The 15,796-nt window shown below is 45.3% G+C and overlaps 1 protein-coding gene across 3 annotated transcripts in view; it reads left to right on the forward strand.

Annotated features, from left to right (window-relative positions):
- The first annotated feature begins 1,368 nt into the window (after positions 1–1,368).
- Positions 1,369–15,796, forward strand: part of ACTR2 (actin related protein 2) — a 42,299-nt gene continuing 27,871 nt past the window's right edge. Inside the window, exons 1-2 of one of the 3 annotated variants that reach the window (XM_074989429.1) lie at positions 1,369–1,523; positions 14,663–14,773. In XM_074989429.1, coding sequence (XP_074845530.1) covers positions 1,476–1,523; positions 14,663–14,773 — 159 coding nt within the window. In that variant the 5' untranslated portion in view covers positions 1,369–1,475. Of the gene's footprint in view, positions 1,524–14,662; positions 14,774–15,796 lie in introns of those variants that run through there. The other 2 variants (XM_074989430.1, XM_074989431.1) reach the window with 2 other exon arrangements.

Raw genomic sequence — 15,796 nt, forward strand, 5'->3', positions numbered from 1 at the left:
GCTCAGAAGCAGGGGTGGTTGCCCATGGGGCAGGGTTGGAGCTGTCTGTGGGGTGCTCAGGAGCAGGGGTGGAGGCCCATGGGGCAGGGGTGGAACTGTCTGGAGGGGTGCTCAGGAGCAGGGTTGGAGGCCCATGGGGCAGGGTTGGAGCTGTCTGTGGGGGTGCCCAGGAGCAGGGGTGGAGGCCCATGGGGCAGGGTTGGAGCTGTCTGTGGGGGTGCCCAGGAGCAGGGGTGGAGGCCCATGGGGCAGGGTTGGAGCTGTCTGTGGGGGTGCCCAGGAGCAGGGGTGGTTGCCCAGGGGGCAGGGTTGGAGCTGTCTGTGGGGGTGCTCAGGAGCAGGGGTGGGTGCCCAAGGGGCAGGGTTGGAGCTGTCTGTGGGGTGCTCAGGAGCAGGGGTGGTTGCCCATGGGGCAGGGTTGGAGCTGTCTGTGGGGTGCTCAGGAGCAGGGGTGGAGGCCCATGGGGCAGGGGTGGAGCTGTCTGTGGGGTGCTCAGGAGCAGGGGTGGGTGCCCAAGGGGCAGGGTTGGAGCTGTCTGTGGGGTGCTCAGGAGCAGGGGTGGTTGCCCAGGGGGCAGGGGTGGAGCTGTCTGGGGGGGTGCTCAAGAGCAGGGGTGGTTGCCCATGGGGCAGGGTTGGAGCCGTCTGTGGGGGTGCCCAGGAGCAGGGGTGGAGGCTCATGGGGCAGGGGTGGAGCTGTCTGTGGGGGTGCCCAGGAGCAGGGATGGAGGCCAATGGGGCAGGGCTGGAGCTGTCTGTGGGGTGCTCAGGAGCAGGGGTGGAGGCCCAGGGGGCAGGGGTGGAGGTGTCTGTGGGGTGCTCAGGAGCAGGGGTGGAGGCCCATGGGGCAGGGTTGGAGGTGTCTGTGGGGGTGCCCAGGAGCAGGGATGGAGGCCAATGGGGCAGGGTTGGAGCTGTTTGTGGGGTGCTCAGGAGCAGGGGTGGAGGCCTATGGGGCAGGGCTGGAGCTGTCTGTGGGGTGCTCAGGAGCAGGGGTGGAGGCCCATGGGGCAGGGCTGGAGGTGTCTGTGGGGGTGCCCAGGAGCAGGGGTGGGTGCCCAGGGGGCAGGGTTGGAGCTGTCTGTGGGGGTGCTCAGGAGCAGGGGTGGAGGCCCATGGGGCAGGGGTGGAGCTGTCTGTGGGGTGCTCAGGAGCAGGGGTGGAGGCCTATGGGGCAGGGGTGGAGCTGTCTGTGGGGTGCTCAGGAGCAGGGCTGGAGCTGTCGGGGGGGGTGCACGGAAGGCAGAGGCTGGTGCAATCCCAGCGGCCCGGCCCCTGTTCCTGCTCGCGACAGGGGGCGCTGCCGCCCTCACTCGCAGAGAGGCGCGTCTGGGCGGCCCGAAGCGAAGAGCAGGGCGGCGCGCGCAGCAGGCTCTGGACCGCAGCGGGAACTGCAGGCGGCTGATTGGCGGCGGCGGCGTGTCAGTGCGCGCGCGGGCGGCGGCGGGTGACGCGGGCGGGCGGCGGCGGCGAGCATGGACGCGCTGGGCAGGAAGGTGGTGGTGTGCGACAACGGCACCGGGGTGAGCAGCCGGGCGCGGCTCGGGGGGCGGCGAGCGCATAGCGGCCCTGCCCCGACGGACCTGTCCTAGGGAGCGGGGCCTGGCCCGGCTGCCCGTCACTCGGCGCCCTTCGAGACACTCCCAGCCCTGGCAGAGGTCTCCGCCCAGGCCCTGGCCGCGGCCCCGCCGGGCGAGATCGCCTCCATTTCCCAGCCGAGAGCCCCCACTCCCGGCCGGAGCCCTCCCCCTCCCCGGCGGGAGCCTCTCCACGTACCCTTCCTGCTCTGAGCCCCCCCCCGCTTCCCAGCGGGAGTCTCCCCCAGCTCCCCCCGGCCCTGCCCCACCCCCTCCCCGGCGGGAGCCTCTCCACGTACCTTCCTGCTCTGAGCGCCCCCCGCTTCCCAGCGGGAGTCTCCCCCAGCTCCCCCCGGCCCTGCCCCACCCCCTCCCCGGCGGGAGTCTCCCCTTCTTGCAATTTCTGACATTGGCCCAATGCCGCCTGAAGCCTCCGGGATCACCCTCTTCACAGTACCGGCTCTCTGCTTGTACCTGCCCACCTCTACATGCCCCCCTCGGGGTCGTTTTCTAGCTCCGGCCTGTTTGTGTTTTCCGACCGCTCTCTGCAGGATCTCTTTCCCCCTCCTGACACCACCTTGTCAGACTCCATAAGCCGCCCCTAGATGTGATTTCCGATGCCCTATAGTTTTGTATCTTACCTACGTGGATTTCCTCCTGTGCCTCTGCCCTAGAGCGCCACAACCCATCTCATGGAAGTACCCATCCCCTACCATGTACCTGTCTCCCCCACTGCCTACCATCTATGCTGGGTGGGATCCCTTTCCCCTCAGCATCAATTGTCCCCCACCCTGGCATCCTGTACCAAAGAGGCCTGTCAGTGAAGATGAAGCCACTCCTTAGACTGCCACCAGGGCAGCTCATCCTGCCAGAGATGGTGCAAGGCATTCAGCTGCTTGCTGTGCTGTAGCTTCCACCATGGCCACCATAAGCAGGGGTTTCCGGGGTGGGAGGGCAAGTCACTTGTCTGATAATTTTTACAGTATAGATGCATCCTAAGAGCAGCAGGATAACCCAGTGCTCTGGGTTTCCATCCTTTGGGCACATCAGTGCTCCTTGCATTGCTTTGGGAAAATGTGGATGATTGTCCACTAAGCCCAGAAGCTCATTTCTTTCATAGGCTAAAATAGAATATTGTTGGCATTTCCCTGCGTGTGTATAATATTAAATTTACTGTTTATAATGTGAGGATAAGAGAAAATGAGCCTGTCAAGTTGAACAATTTTCTTACTCTGAGTTGTGAATCTGTTTTTACAGATAGTGAGGTATTGGAAACTAACAAAAAATTGACTTTAGAATAAAGGAGCCTCTAATATTGATTGTTATATTAATGCTCCTGTATTATTTGTTTTAGTATGCACAGGTAAGTCTGTTTTCTTGGCATGTCTTTAAAAAAATTTTGTTCAGGAATGAAGGTGGAAACAGCGGTTTATTTTAGATGATTCTAGCTCACTAAACTATAACTTTGAGTAGAACCAATCACTAGGCTTTTGAATGAACTTTTATAAGAAAATAATAAAAGCCAAAACCAGCAGATACTTTTACTGATCACTCTATCAGTCCCTATTCTCAAAGAAAACTTGGACAAAGCTTTTGGAAGATGAGCCTGGGAGCTCAAAGTTGTAATTTTGCTAGACACTAAAATTATGGACTAAATGGAGACCTTGGCCACTTCTATGCTACAAAATGAAATTGACCTTATTTACATACAGCTTCCGCAGTAATCACCTCATGTGACATAAATACAAGGCACTGCTGCATGTCCCATTTGTGCTCCTTCTCACAAGTAATCTGCTCGTGGCTCTCAAAGTTACTATGGCTGGATTGGAGCTGCAGCTGCACGCCTGCCTCTCCCCACATGCCCAAGAAATGCTGCAACTCTGATGAGCTCCAAGTGGGTGTGTGAAAGCCAGCAAGTTCAGATGGGAAATGTGAGTCATCCATGCAGAGAAAATAGGAAATGGAATTTCAGAAATTCTTGGGGCTTAAAAGGGGGATAGGTGCCTATCAGTGTACCTGGCTGCAGAGCAGCAGAGGAGAAACTGCTCATCTGAGTGGTCATGATGGGCATTGTGGGACACTTCCTGGAGGCCACTTAGGGTGACAGGAGCAAGTGCAGTGTAAATTAACACAGCATCACTCTCACTTTGTCATAAAAAGCTCTATACTGCTTGTCTAAGTGGTTTTATTATGCTGGTAAAATAGAAGGGTTAAATTGATAGGTGGGGCATTGTTGTGTGTACACCTCCACTGTTTATTGATAAGACCTGACTTTTAATGACAAAACTGTGTAGTGTAGACAAGCCCTAAGGCAATGCCTAGGTTACTACTTATGTTTGCACCTGATGCGCCACAGTGGCTGTATGTGTAGACTAGGGTTGTTAGTGATTTGTGGTTATAGTTAACTGGTAGGAGCTGGAGTAGCCTCCTGCCTGGTGTGGATAGTGAGTTGCTGCAGGTGTGTAGTACTGCAGTGCAGCCAGCGCAGTCCCTGTCTATGATGGCTTGAAGGAGGCCCCTCCAGAGAGCCAGGCTGGAGTGCCCCCACCCATGCTGCTTCAGCCAGGCTCATGTGCTCCCACGCTCTGCACTCCCAGACCGGGCCATTGTGTATGGGGGCTGCACTGGAGCACTCCACCGTTCTGCGGCAGTGCTGTGGGCAGGGACACTCCAGCTGGGCCAGAGCAGCCCCAAATCCTGGTGCACTGCGGGTAGGGGCACACCAGCCAACTGGAGGAAACCCTTTTTGCAGCCATCCCAGACCTCCCTCCTCCATTTAGTGGTTAACCAGTTAAACCTAGCATTTAAGCAGTTAAGTCATTACGTGAGATTTTACATCCCTAGTGTAGATAAGCCCTTAGTTGGTGTAGCAGATAACTTATACCAGCAACATTTTAGTATAGATGCTTAATGTATTACTTGGGTGAAAGCTGCCTTGTGCCATCCTGACTATAGTATAGATCAGGCCACTGAATTTATGGCTTATTACAATAATTTCTAACTCAGTAAACAGCCCTCCCCTTTAGCCCACTTTAATCATTGGAAGGAAATGTGAGATTTGACCTTGAATGGTCCCTTGAAATACATGTTATGCTAAACAGTCTGTTCTATCTTTGTATTCAGCTGTGACACTCTGATCCCTGGTCTACACTACAAACTTATGTTGATATAACTATAAAATGAAACAGCAGAAATATAGCAGTTTAAAGACTAACAAAATGTTTTATCCTTGGTGTGAGCTTTCGTGGGACAGACCCACTTTTAACACAGCTACGTCTCTGTTGATATAACTGTGTCAATCAGTGTGGGAAGCACACAAACTCTGAGCAGCATAGCTGTACTGACTTAATATCCTGAGTAGATAGTGCTAGGGCATCTCGCATGAACATAGCCACTGCCTGGGCAGGACGTAGAGTACATATACCAAGGGAGAACCTGTCCTGTTGGCATGAATAACATCTTCATTAAGTGCTCCAGCAACAGTGGTGAAGTGTAAGCAAGCTTTTGTAAGTTTCCAAGACCAGAAGAAGAGCTCTATGAGGCTTTCTGTCTGTTAGCGTAAGTTGGTCCAATCAAAGATATTGCTTCATCTACCTTGTCTCTCAAGATCACTAAAACACAGAGGAAATTTGAAAATTTATAATTACAGATAGGTCATCTGCAGAGTGCCAAAAATTGAGTTTCTCTTTCCACTTTTTGGTAAACAGGGTCTGATAAAGCCAGTGAACCACCTTATTTTGAAATTATTTTAAATAAAATCTTTTCATGTTAAGTTGAATACTTTCACCCTGATTAGCATTAAGATTAGCATTAGCATTAAGAACCCCAAGAAATAAAATATAAAATGTGTACTGTATTTCAACTACCTTAAAATTACAGCCAATTTTTTTTCTTATAAATTGATTGAAAACCTGTAGTTCTTAATGTAGCATGAGCTTATAGTGGTTTTTATTGAAATCTGTCTCTAAGAAAAAGTAATTTAAACATGTTTTTTCACAACATGTGTAATGTAGGAGGACCTTTAATAAGGTCAGAAGCATGATCTTAACATCCACCTCAAACGTTGTAGATTTTTTGATTATTTTAGAATGACAAGTAAGTTACTTTTACCCTGAAGTGTTGTCTTAATTATATTTAAAAATCTTTTGTCTGGAAGATTTATGATACTTAAAACTACTTTAACATTGAGACTTGATGAGATATAAGATTATTCAATATAAAATTGGTCTCAGGACAGGTTTGTGAGTAGATATAACCGGTGTACTTATTTTTATTTGAAAGAATATTTATACACTGCTTGTTCTTACTGCTTGATGACTCAGTGGGAAGTGAGAGAGCCAATTTAAACCACAATGCTAAGAAGAGGAAACTATATATGGTAAAATAATTTTGCACACCGGATTCTTGCACACACCAGGCAAACAAAGTAACTATTCTTAAAACACACTTATAAGTACAACAGACATTCTTTCTGTGTATTGTACTATATGCCACGAACATCTTGCAAAAATGTTTTGCTCTGAGTAGTTCATTACTTTGCAAAGATGCAAAGTTGCATTTAAATGTTGCTCTGTTAAACATTTACAATATGCTTAGACGTGCTGAACTTGGAATTTGATAACTGCCCCCAAGGGGCATACATTTCAATTTTAAAATAATTGGAGATACACATCTAGAACTGGAAGGGACCTCAGGAGGTCATCTAGTCCAGTCCCCTGCCCTCTTTGCAGGCCCAAGCACCATTCCTGCCATCTATTTGCCCCAATCCTTAAATGGCCTCTTCAAGGTTTGAGCTCATATCGCAGGGTTTAGCAGGCTAATGTGCAAACCACTGAGCTATCCCTGCCCCCGATTTTGATTGCATTTGGGAGTTCATTTACCAGTGGAAAGAGTAGTGACTATCTGGGGTCTTTGGTTGTGTAGTAAAATGAAAAATAGATTATCCTGGACTAATTGGGTCAAGAATTGGGGGTGTATTTGCAGTTCTATAAAGTTTTTTATAAGCTGCTGAAAAATAGATGTTTGTGACTTTTTTTTTCCCCCACCAGCTTTTTTAATCTCTTAGCAAGAAGTCATAACCAACTCTGAGACCTTTCCTTTGGTGGCACCATTACTGCTTGTGCCAATCCCTAAATATCAGTAGGATACATAAAGGGTTATAACTTTTAGCTATGGGGTCAAATACATTCAGCCATTTGAAGCTACTGAATTTTTATTTGATGGTAAAAATGGCTGCGATACAAGTCACACTATTAACTTCTAGGTTCTAGGTTTTTCTTTTCTTTTCTTTTCCTTTTTTTCTTTTGGCTATAGGCCTCCCTCATTCACCAGATCCTCAAGTAGCTGAAGGAAAGCTTTGCTGAGCTGAGACAGAGACCAGGAGTTCAGTTCTCACTTCTAAATACTATTTAAATTCTTTTGAGACTTGCTAAACTTATTATTGATTGAGAGGCCATGAACCCCAATTTGGAAGATGGGATGAACTTTGAAAAATTTCCTTCTCCATTTTAAAATATGCTAGTAGCAAGCTTATGCAGGGCACTGTGAACACAGGTTTCTAATGTGACTGCTTTTATCCACTGTACTGTGCTGCCTTTCAGAATGACTAAACTGGTTTAGCTGTACTTTTTCCAACCACTGTAGAGCCCACTCTTCTTCCAGAGGCTCGGATTGAATCCAAGATTCCTGACCACCAGTATTGTGCCACTAACTAGTAAATAGTTATATAACTCTCTGGGATAGTGTACTTCAAATCCTTCTCCAGACAGATCGAGGAAGGGGAGTGCCAATTCTCCTATAGAGAACTATAGGAGAATTGGCACTCCCCTTCCTCGATCTGTCTGGAGAAGGATTTGAAGTACACTATCCCAGAGAGTTATATAACTATTTACTAGTTAGTGGCACAATACTGGTGGCCTGAGCTGGTGCTCTCAAGGTGAATATGCTGGTTGGTGTGGATATCTGGGTGTGTGTATGATTTGCCCTGTGAAATAACCACTTTAAAACAGTACTGTAGAGAATTTACAACCTACAAATTTTCAGGTTGCATGAATCACCAAAACTCATTTCACCTTTCACTCATTTATTGCCCATTTAACTTTTGTCACTCTCCTTGTAGGTCTTATCTGTATTCTATTTCGTCCTCTGCCCAGTCTGGAGAGGATGTGTGTGTCTCAGTTCTCACTTGGAGAGCTTGATCCTGTATCCTGCAGAAGCTGTATTGACTCATCTATTCAATTTTTGAGGTCATTTTTTCAATCCATAACATTGTCCGACATGAAGTCCATCGTGCTTGCAGGTCACTCATGTTGGCATGTTTGAAGGTGGACACGCATGCTTAATACCAGCATGGAAGGAAGCAAGCAACAGATAGATTGGCTGGTAAAGTGCTACTGCAGCTCCTTATGGTTATATGAAGTTTCTGGGGACTATGAGGGGCTTGAAGAGAGTGTTTGGGAAGTGAGTGTTTACATAGATGCCTTCCCAAAATTCACTCTAACTGACCACTGCTAAATCTGGAGGATTGTGAATGAAGTGTTGTGGGGCACACAGTTTTAACAAAGCATATCAGCCTAGCACAGTCTTCTGAAGCAGGTTCAACTGTATAAAAAAGCTAAGAAATTAATAAACAAAAATGACATAATGGCATTTAACACTGCAACAGGGCATATCTCAGTCACCCGAAACCATGGATTTATGGAAAGAATTTTTGGGGAAAGCACTCCTTTCTACCTGCCTATTGAAGACAGCACTTTTGACATGTGCTTTGTTACTCCATAAGGCTTCAATTTCCAGTAGATTCTCAAAAGTAATATGTAGCTCTGCTTGATCAAATGTGAGTGATTTCAGCTGTGTTAAGGCAAATTCACTTCCCTGGTGCTTTAAATGTGACAGGTGTACTTATCTGTTCATGTAACTGATATTAAAATATATGAGGTCACTTGCACCTTTGTATTAAAGCGCATGTTTGAGGTAATAGGCTTGTGAAGCTCTATCCACCATTAATCAGACTGGCTTCATAGCTTTTCTGACTCTGATTCTTTAAAATAAGTGCATTGGCAAATAAATGTGGGGCCCCATCTTGCAGAGCCTGTTCAAAATACAGTTGGCCATTAATTTGTGCCATAGATAGGAGTAGCACTCTCTTGCATATGTAGATTGGAATTGCTTGAGTCCCTGATATTGGTAGCCTAAAATAAGCTGAAGGACTGACAAGAACTTGCCTTGCCATTTCATTACCTTTTGGGGAAGGTGAGGTGGGGATGGGAGCCCAGATTCCAGCCTGACCCATAATGTTGAAGGATTGTCTATACAGTTGCTTTCAGAGCACCAGCACAAGTCCCTGTAGGATGTGGGCCCAGCCTGAGAGGTTTGTTCCTGGGTTCTCCCCTATGGGTACATCTGCAGTGAAAAAATCAAACAACAAACAGTCCTTTGGCAGTGAAGCTCAAAGCCTGAGTCAACTGACTCTGGCTCATAGGGTTTGTGCTCTGGGGCTCAAAATAGCCACGTAGAGACATTCCCGCTGAGGCAGGAGTTTGGCATCTGGGACCTTCTCCTGGCTTGGATTCCGAGCTTAAATGGGAATGTCTACACTGCTAGGCAGTTGACCTGGGCTCTGAGACTTGCTGCTGCTGTGGTGTAGGTGTGGGTTGTTTTTTTTTTTGCAGTGTAGATATACTGTGCCTTGTCCCCATAGCTTCATAGCCCTAGCCCAGGGCCTTAACTAAAAATACAATTTGGTGATTTCCACATGTTTAATTTGATGTCTGTTGTGTAGACAGGGATGAACAAACATTTTATGAATAATGAGAAGTCTTGTGGCACCTTGTGTACTAACAGATATTTTGGAGCGTAAGCTTTCATGGGCAAAGACCCGCTTCATCAGATGCATGAGAGGCGGAGCGTGGTTTCAGAGGGGTATTTAAAGAGTTGGGTTCCAGTAAGAGGGAGGGCCAGAGCTGACAAGGTCTATTCAGCAAGGTGGAAATGGCCCAGTATCAATACTTATCAAAAGAGTTAAAAACAGGGGGATGTGAGCCTTTGTCAGTCTAATGGGGGAGACATTAGTGTGTGGACTTAGAATTTAGCAACTGATACTGAAGAAATGGTGAATTTTAGAGATCTTTTGAAAGAAGAAATCCATTTCCACCTTGCTGAATAGACCTTGTTAGCTCTGACCCTCCCTCTTACTGGGACCCCACTCTTTAAATACCCCTCTGAAACCACCCCCCACTCATGCATCTCATGAAGCAGGTCTTTGCCCACAAAAACTTATGTTCCAAAATATCTGTCAGTCTATAAGGTGCCACAAGACTTCTTGCTGTTCTCACAGCTACAGACTAACACGGCTACCTCTCTGAAACATTTTATGTTGGCTGCCCCTTTTCATCCCTGCCATTAGCCCCCCCACCCCTCAACCTGTCTAATATAATCCAAATGGCCGGAAATTTCAGTTATGGTCATATGAAATAGGATGAGTAGAGTATGACCATAACACTCAGCATGTATAGGAAAGTAAGTCTGTAGAATATAAAAACTTTATCAATCAGTATATAAATCTGAATGTACATACATAAAAACAGTAACATTTCAAAAATTTAGTGCAATGGAGAGTTCTTTATGTATATTAAAAACTCTTTATCTTACTGTGTGAAGAGCTTGTCCCACCCACTCTCAAGCTTAGGGGGGAACCCAACAGCTCCATGCTGTTTAGAGAGCCCTCTTGTCCCACCCCCAAAGCAAAGTTAAATGCCCCCTCTTTTGAAATTTTGCACATGCCTCCACCCCCAGTTTGTGCAGCCGGGTCCAGACAAATTTAGGTTTTTCTCCAATAGAGTAAAGCATAAAGAAGCCTTTTCATGGTTTGTTTAGGAAGTCTCAACAGACGCAGGATTTTCAGAGCCCAATTTGGCAACAAATAGTAGTAAGTTTGGAAAAAGACCTTTAATTTCCTGGGGACCCTATTCCTAACACTTTAAATCATTCTTGTTGCTCTTAATATACGTATTGAGTTCAGAGACTTTGTGGGACTTGAGAATGACTAGCTTTTGGTTTGGGACCAAATGAGTTGATGGTATGTGCTGATACAGACTGATCAAAAAAAGTCTGTTGTCTTACATAAATGGTAATAGTGCTCGAAATAGGATGAGTGGAGTGATTATTTACAGGTCAGTCATCAGTAAGTTAAATTGTAGTTCTTGCCATTGTACTTAAGGTTCTTAACTTTTATCCACGTTTCCCAAACTTCTAAAGTTGAGCCTCCCTTTTGGAAAATAATCCCAAACATGCCTCTGCCCCACAGTCCCCTGGAGAATTTTAACGGCCTACTGTTCCTTGTGTTTTTATGTCTTCATTTTCTATCACTTCTCCTCTTCCCTCCTGGAACTATTGGTGTATAGTTTGATAATATGTTTTGCCTCTTTTCTTACATTCTTCAAGCAATGAGCAGTGTTGATATTTAAAGTAGCCTAACTGGCGTTTGTCAGTTTCAGTTGTAATGAATAGGGAATGTCACACTTTAGAATTCAGGCCAATTGCACTGGTTACTGCACCAGTTACTTTTTGAATTTATTGATGGCTTTCTTCACAACAGTAACTGAGAGAGACAGTTTGTATTTAAAGGCACAGCTGAAATGCAGTCTGTGGGCAAGGACTGGTCTGAACCTACAGTCCTCAGCTAAAACCTCTACAGTGTATCATCAGGGATTTACAACCCATCCTGGACAATGATCCCCAACTTTCACAGGCCTTGGGAGGCAGACCAGGCCTTGCCCACAGACAACCTGCCAACCTGAAGCAAATCCTAACCAGCAACTATACAGCGCACCACAGTCACTCTAACTCAGGGACCCATCCATGCAACAAACCTCGTTGCCAGCTCTGCCCACATATCAACACCATTACAGGACCTAACCAGATCAGCCACACCATCGTGGGTTCATTCAGCTGCACATCTACCAATATAATTTATGCCATCATGTGCCAGCAATGCCCCTCTGCTATATACATCGGACAAACTGGACAGTCTCTACGTAAAAGAATAAACGCACACAAATCAGATATCAGAAATGGCAATATACAAAAACCTGTAGGAGAGCACTTCAATCTCCCAGGCCACACCATAGCAGACTTAAAAGTAGCTATCCTACAGCAAAGAAATTTCAGGACCAGACTCCAAAGAGAAATTTCTGAGCTACAATTCATCTGCAAATTCGATGCCCTCAGCTCTGGCTTAAACAAAGACTGCGAATGGCTGGCTAAATACAGAAGCAGCTTCCCCTCCCTTGGTGTTCACAGCTCCAGATCAACTGCTGGTAGTAAGCCTCACCCTTGCTGACTGAGCTAACCTTGTTATCCCCACCCTTGCTCTGGCTTATTTATACCTGGCCCTGCAGATTTCCAAGACCAGCATCTGATGAAGTGAGTCTGTGCTCACGAAAGCTCATGGTCAGAACTTTTCTGTTAGTCTGTAAGGTGCCACAGGACCCTTCGTTGCTGTTACAGATTAAGACTAACACAGCTACCCCTCTGATACTCTCTGTGGCTGTGTCTACACTACAAAAATAATTTTGAAGTTGCTGTACAACTGTGTAACTTCTGTACAACTTCGAAGGAGAGTGTCTACACACACCCTACTTTGAAGTTAAACTTCGAAGTAGAGCACTCCTGGGAATGAAATAAGGAACTTCAAAGTAGGCAGCTCAACTTGAAGTTAACTTTAAAGTAAGGGAAAATGTGTGTAGACTCTCTGCTGACTACTTCGATGTAGTGCCTAACTTCAAAGTTAATTTCAAAGTTAGTTCCTAGTGTAGAAGTGCCCTGATAAATATAGCGTAGTGAAGGTCAGCCGTCTGGTGCATATCTCTAGTGAAGGAAACAGGAGGCTTTAGTATCTCTCCAAAATTTTCAGGCATTTGCTTAAAATAAGAATGGCCATACTAAGTCAGACCAAAGGTCCATCCAGCCCAGTATCCTGTCTGCTGACAGTGGCCAGCGCCAGGTGCCCCAGAGGAGGTGAACCGAAGACAATGATCAAGTGATTTGTCTCCTGCCATCTGTCTCCAGCCTTTGACTAAAGGCTAGGGGCACCATACTTTACCCTTGGCGAATAGCCATTTATGGACCTAACCTCCAAAAATTTATCAAGCTCTATTTTAAACTCTATTAGAGTGCTGGCCTTCACAGCCTCCTCCGGCAAGGAGTTCCACAGGTTGACTGTGCGCTGTGTGAAGAAAAATTTCCTTTTATTAGTTTTGAACCTACTACCCATCAATTTCATTTGGTGTCCCCTAGTTCTTGTATTATGGGAAAAGGTAAATAATTTTTCTATGTTCACTTTCTCCACACCATTCATGATTTTATATACCTCTATCATATCACCCCTCAATCGCCTCTTTTCTAGACTGAAAAGTCCCAGTCTCTAGCCTCTCCTCATCTGGGACCCTTTCCAAACCCTTAATCATTTTAGTTGCCCTTTTCTGAACTTTTTCTAATGCCAGTATATCTTTTTTGAGGTGAGGAGACCACATCTGCACGCAGTACTCAAGATGTGGGTGTACCATAGTCTTATATAGGGGAAGTATGATATTCTTAGTCTTATTTTCTATCCCTTTTTTAAAAATTCGTAACATCCTATTTGCTTTACTGACTGCCGCTGCACACTGCGTGGATGTCTTCAGAGAACTATCCACTATAATTCCAAGATCCTTTTCCTGATCTGTTGTATCTAAATTTGCCCCCATCACATTGTAATGTGATGTCCCTGAAGCTATGTCCCTAAAGCTAGTGTTAAAATGGGGGACTAAAGTTCCAGATGGAGACTTGTAAATATTCCAAAGTACAAATTTACCCTAAGTGGGAGCTCCTCTGTAAAAAGTGAAAGTACATTCGTCAGATGCTGCAAGTCTGATCCCAAGTGTTGGAGGGAAAAGATGCAAAACTGAGACAGACAACAAATTCAAGCAAAAAACACCTAGTGATTTTACTCAAGAACTATGGTAAGATCATGCTTGGTAAATGGCGCAAGTGTGGAAGCAGAAACCAGTATGCCAAAATCAGTGTATTGGAAACTAGACAGAATTGTTGGATAGTATAATAAGGAGATGGGCCATTCTAGCCATTGCTCCTTTTTGAGGTCCTTAAAGAAACATTGGGGAGAAAAACTGGCCTGTGGAGTGAGCTCCATCCCCCACTGTCTCCTAGGCACTCAGACGTTTAGTCTAGCCCTTCAAGATGTCCTTACTAAATAGGCCCAAATGATATTGCCACTCTCATCAGTCCGCTTCCCAGACACCACTTGGGATGTGAGAGACTTGTCATTCCTTCTCCTCATATGCCTTTTTCCTTCCTGACCTTATTTCACCTCCTTGTCTAACATTCCCTTACTGTGGGCCTGTGACGAAAAAGAGGCAGTGAAAGGCAAGGCCTCTGCCAGGTGTCAGAGCAAGTAAGAAGTCTGTGTGCTGTGTCTGTCTGTTCGGCAGTGAGGATGCATGGGAAGCTCAAATACCCAGGGACAAGCTGAATTTCCTTTCTTTGCTATTCTCCCCACTTCGCACTCTGCGAGTGTTTGCTTTGTCGTCTTAGGAAATTGAATTAATTGGGCTTTAATAACAATTCATCTCAACTAAGTTCTTCTCTTTTCCCCAAAAGGACAGTAGTTGCCTTCTTCAGTACCATCAAACAAGCTGATATTTTCCTTCTAAAAGCTTACTTCAGCTAAACCGATAGGGAATGAGCAATATTCTTAAAATAAGAGCCCTACTGAATGCATTCCATTTCAAAGGCCTTTAGGGTTTTTCTTCTTCTGTCTCTTTAATAAGGATCCTTAGTGGTGTGTTTGCCATAGAACTGTGGCTGATGTCCCTGAATTCCAAACCCCAAATCTTATTTAAAATGTTTTAATGTTGGACAGTCAGTATCATATTAACACCTTGAGCTTTTTCAGCCCCTTGTTTTCTTAAATTCCTTTCTGGCATTTCAAAATTTCCTCTGAAACACTAACATATGTTTAATAGGAATAGTAATAAACATATATAATGGGTACATTAACTATTCAAATTATTCAACTTTTTTCTTTTCAGTTTGTGAAATGTGGGTATGCTGGCTCGAATTTTCCGGAGCACATCTTTCCAGCTTTGGTTGGAAGACCAATTATAAGATCAACTGCCAAAGTGGGAAACATTGAAATCAAGGTAATGTTTTTTCCTATAGCAGATGACAGCATTTAGGGTAGTCTTTGAATAGAATGCAACAGAACCTCAGAGTTATGAACACCAGAGTTACTACACACCTTGTTTGGAATTGGAAGTATGCAATCAGGCAGCAGAGACTAAAAAGAGAAGCATAGTACATTGCTAAATATATGCATATTTCGTTGAAATCAGGGTTGTTGAATAGCATTTTGTTCTGCATAGTAAAGTTTCAGAGCTATATTAAGGCTCCCTTCAGTTGTGAACTTCTGAAAGAATAATCATAATATTTTTTTTCAAAGTTGTGAACACTTCAGAATTACAAATAACCTCCATTTCCAAGGTATTTATAGCTCTGAGGTTCTACCATAGTAGATTAAAGTATTTTCTCCTTATATCATGCCTCTGGCAGTCTGTGCTGTGCTCAAGTAATGAGCTTTAGCACTTGCACCTTTTTGGTGTCATTGTGTGACATGCAGAAGGGTAGATTTAATATTATTGGATGCTGACTGTAAGGAGGCTGGTGTGCATATGGGGCTGGGGCTCCTAGCTGATAAGGGATTTTGGGACATGAGGCAGAAAGCAGTTGGATGGCTGTTCCTTTCCATACAGTCTTAGTGTGAGATTGAGACAATGATGAATCATGGATATAATAACCTATAATTGGTACTATTTAGTATACAATTAGTTGTAAGTTAGACCATCTGTGGACTTGTATGAGATGCCTATGCTTGCTTGTATTTATTTTTCATTATGTTTTATGTACTGATAGTACACTAAGCACTTTACTCAGAATAAAGAGAGAAACCATCCCTGTTCTGGGGAGCTTAGTCTCCAAATGCTGACTCTTCCCTGTTTGAAAAAATTCTAATCATTAGTATTGAGCTGAAAACCTTCTTTGTGGCAGATGGAGACCTAAGTTTCGAATGCTTCTGATTGCAAAGGTAGTATTTCAGAAGTGAGCCGATGCAGTTCTGTTGACTTCCTGAGCCTGCAGATAAAATTTGAGTCTTTGTTGCTGCTGCT

Source organism: Carettochelys insculpta, chromosome 3 (genome assembly GCF_033958435.1).
Source record: "Carettochelys insculpta isolate YL-2023 chromosome 3, ASM3395843v1, whole genome shotgun sequence".
Taxonomy (NCBI): Eukaryota; Metazoa; Chordata; order Testudines; family Carettochelyidae; genus Carettochelys; species Carettochelys insculpta.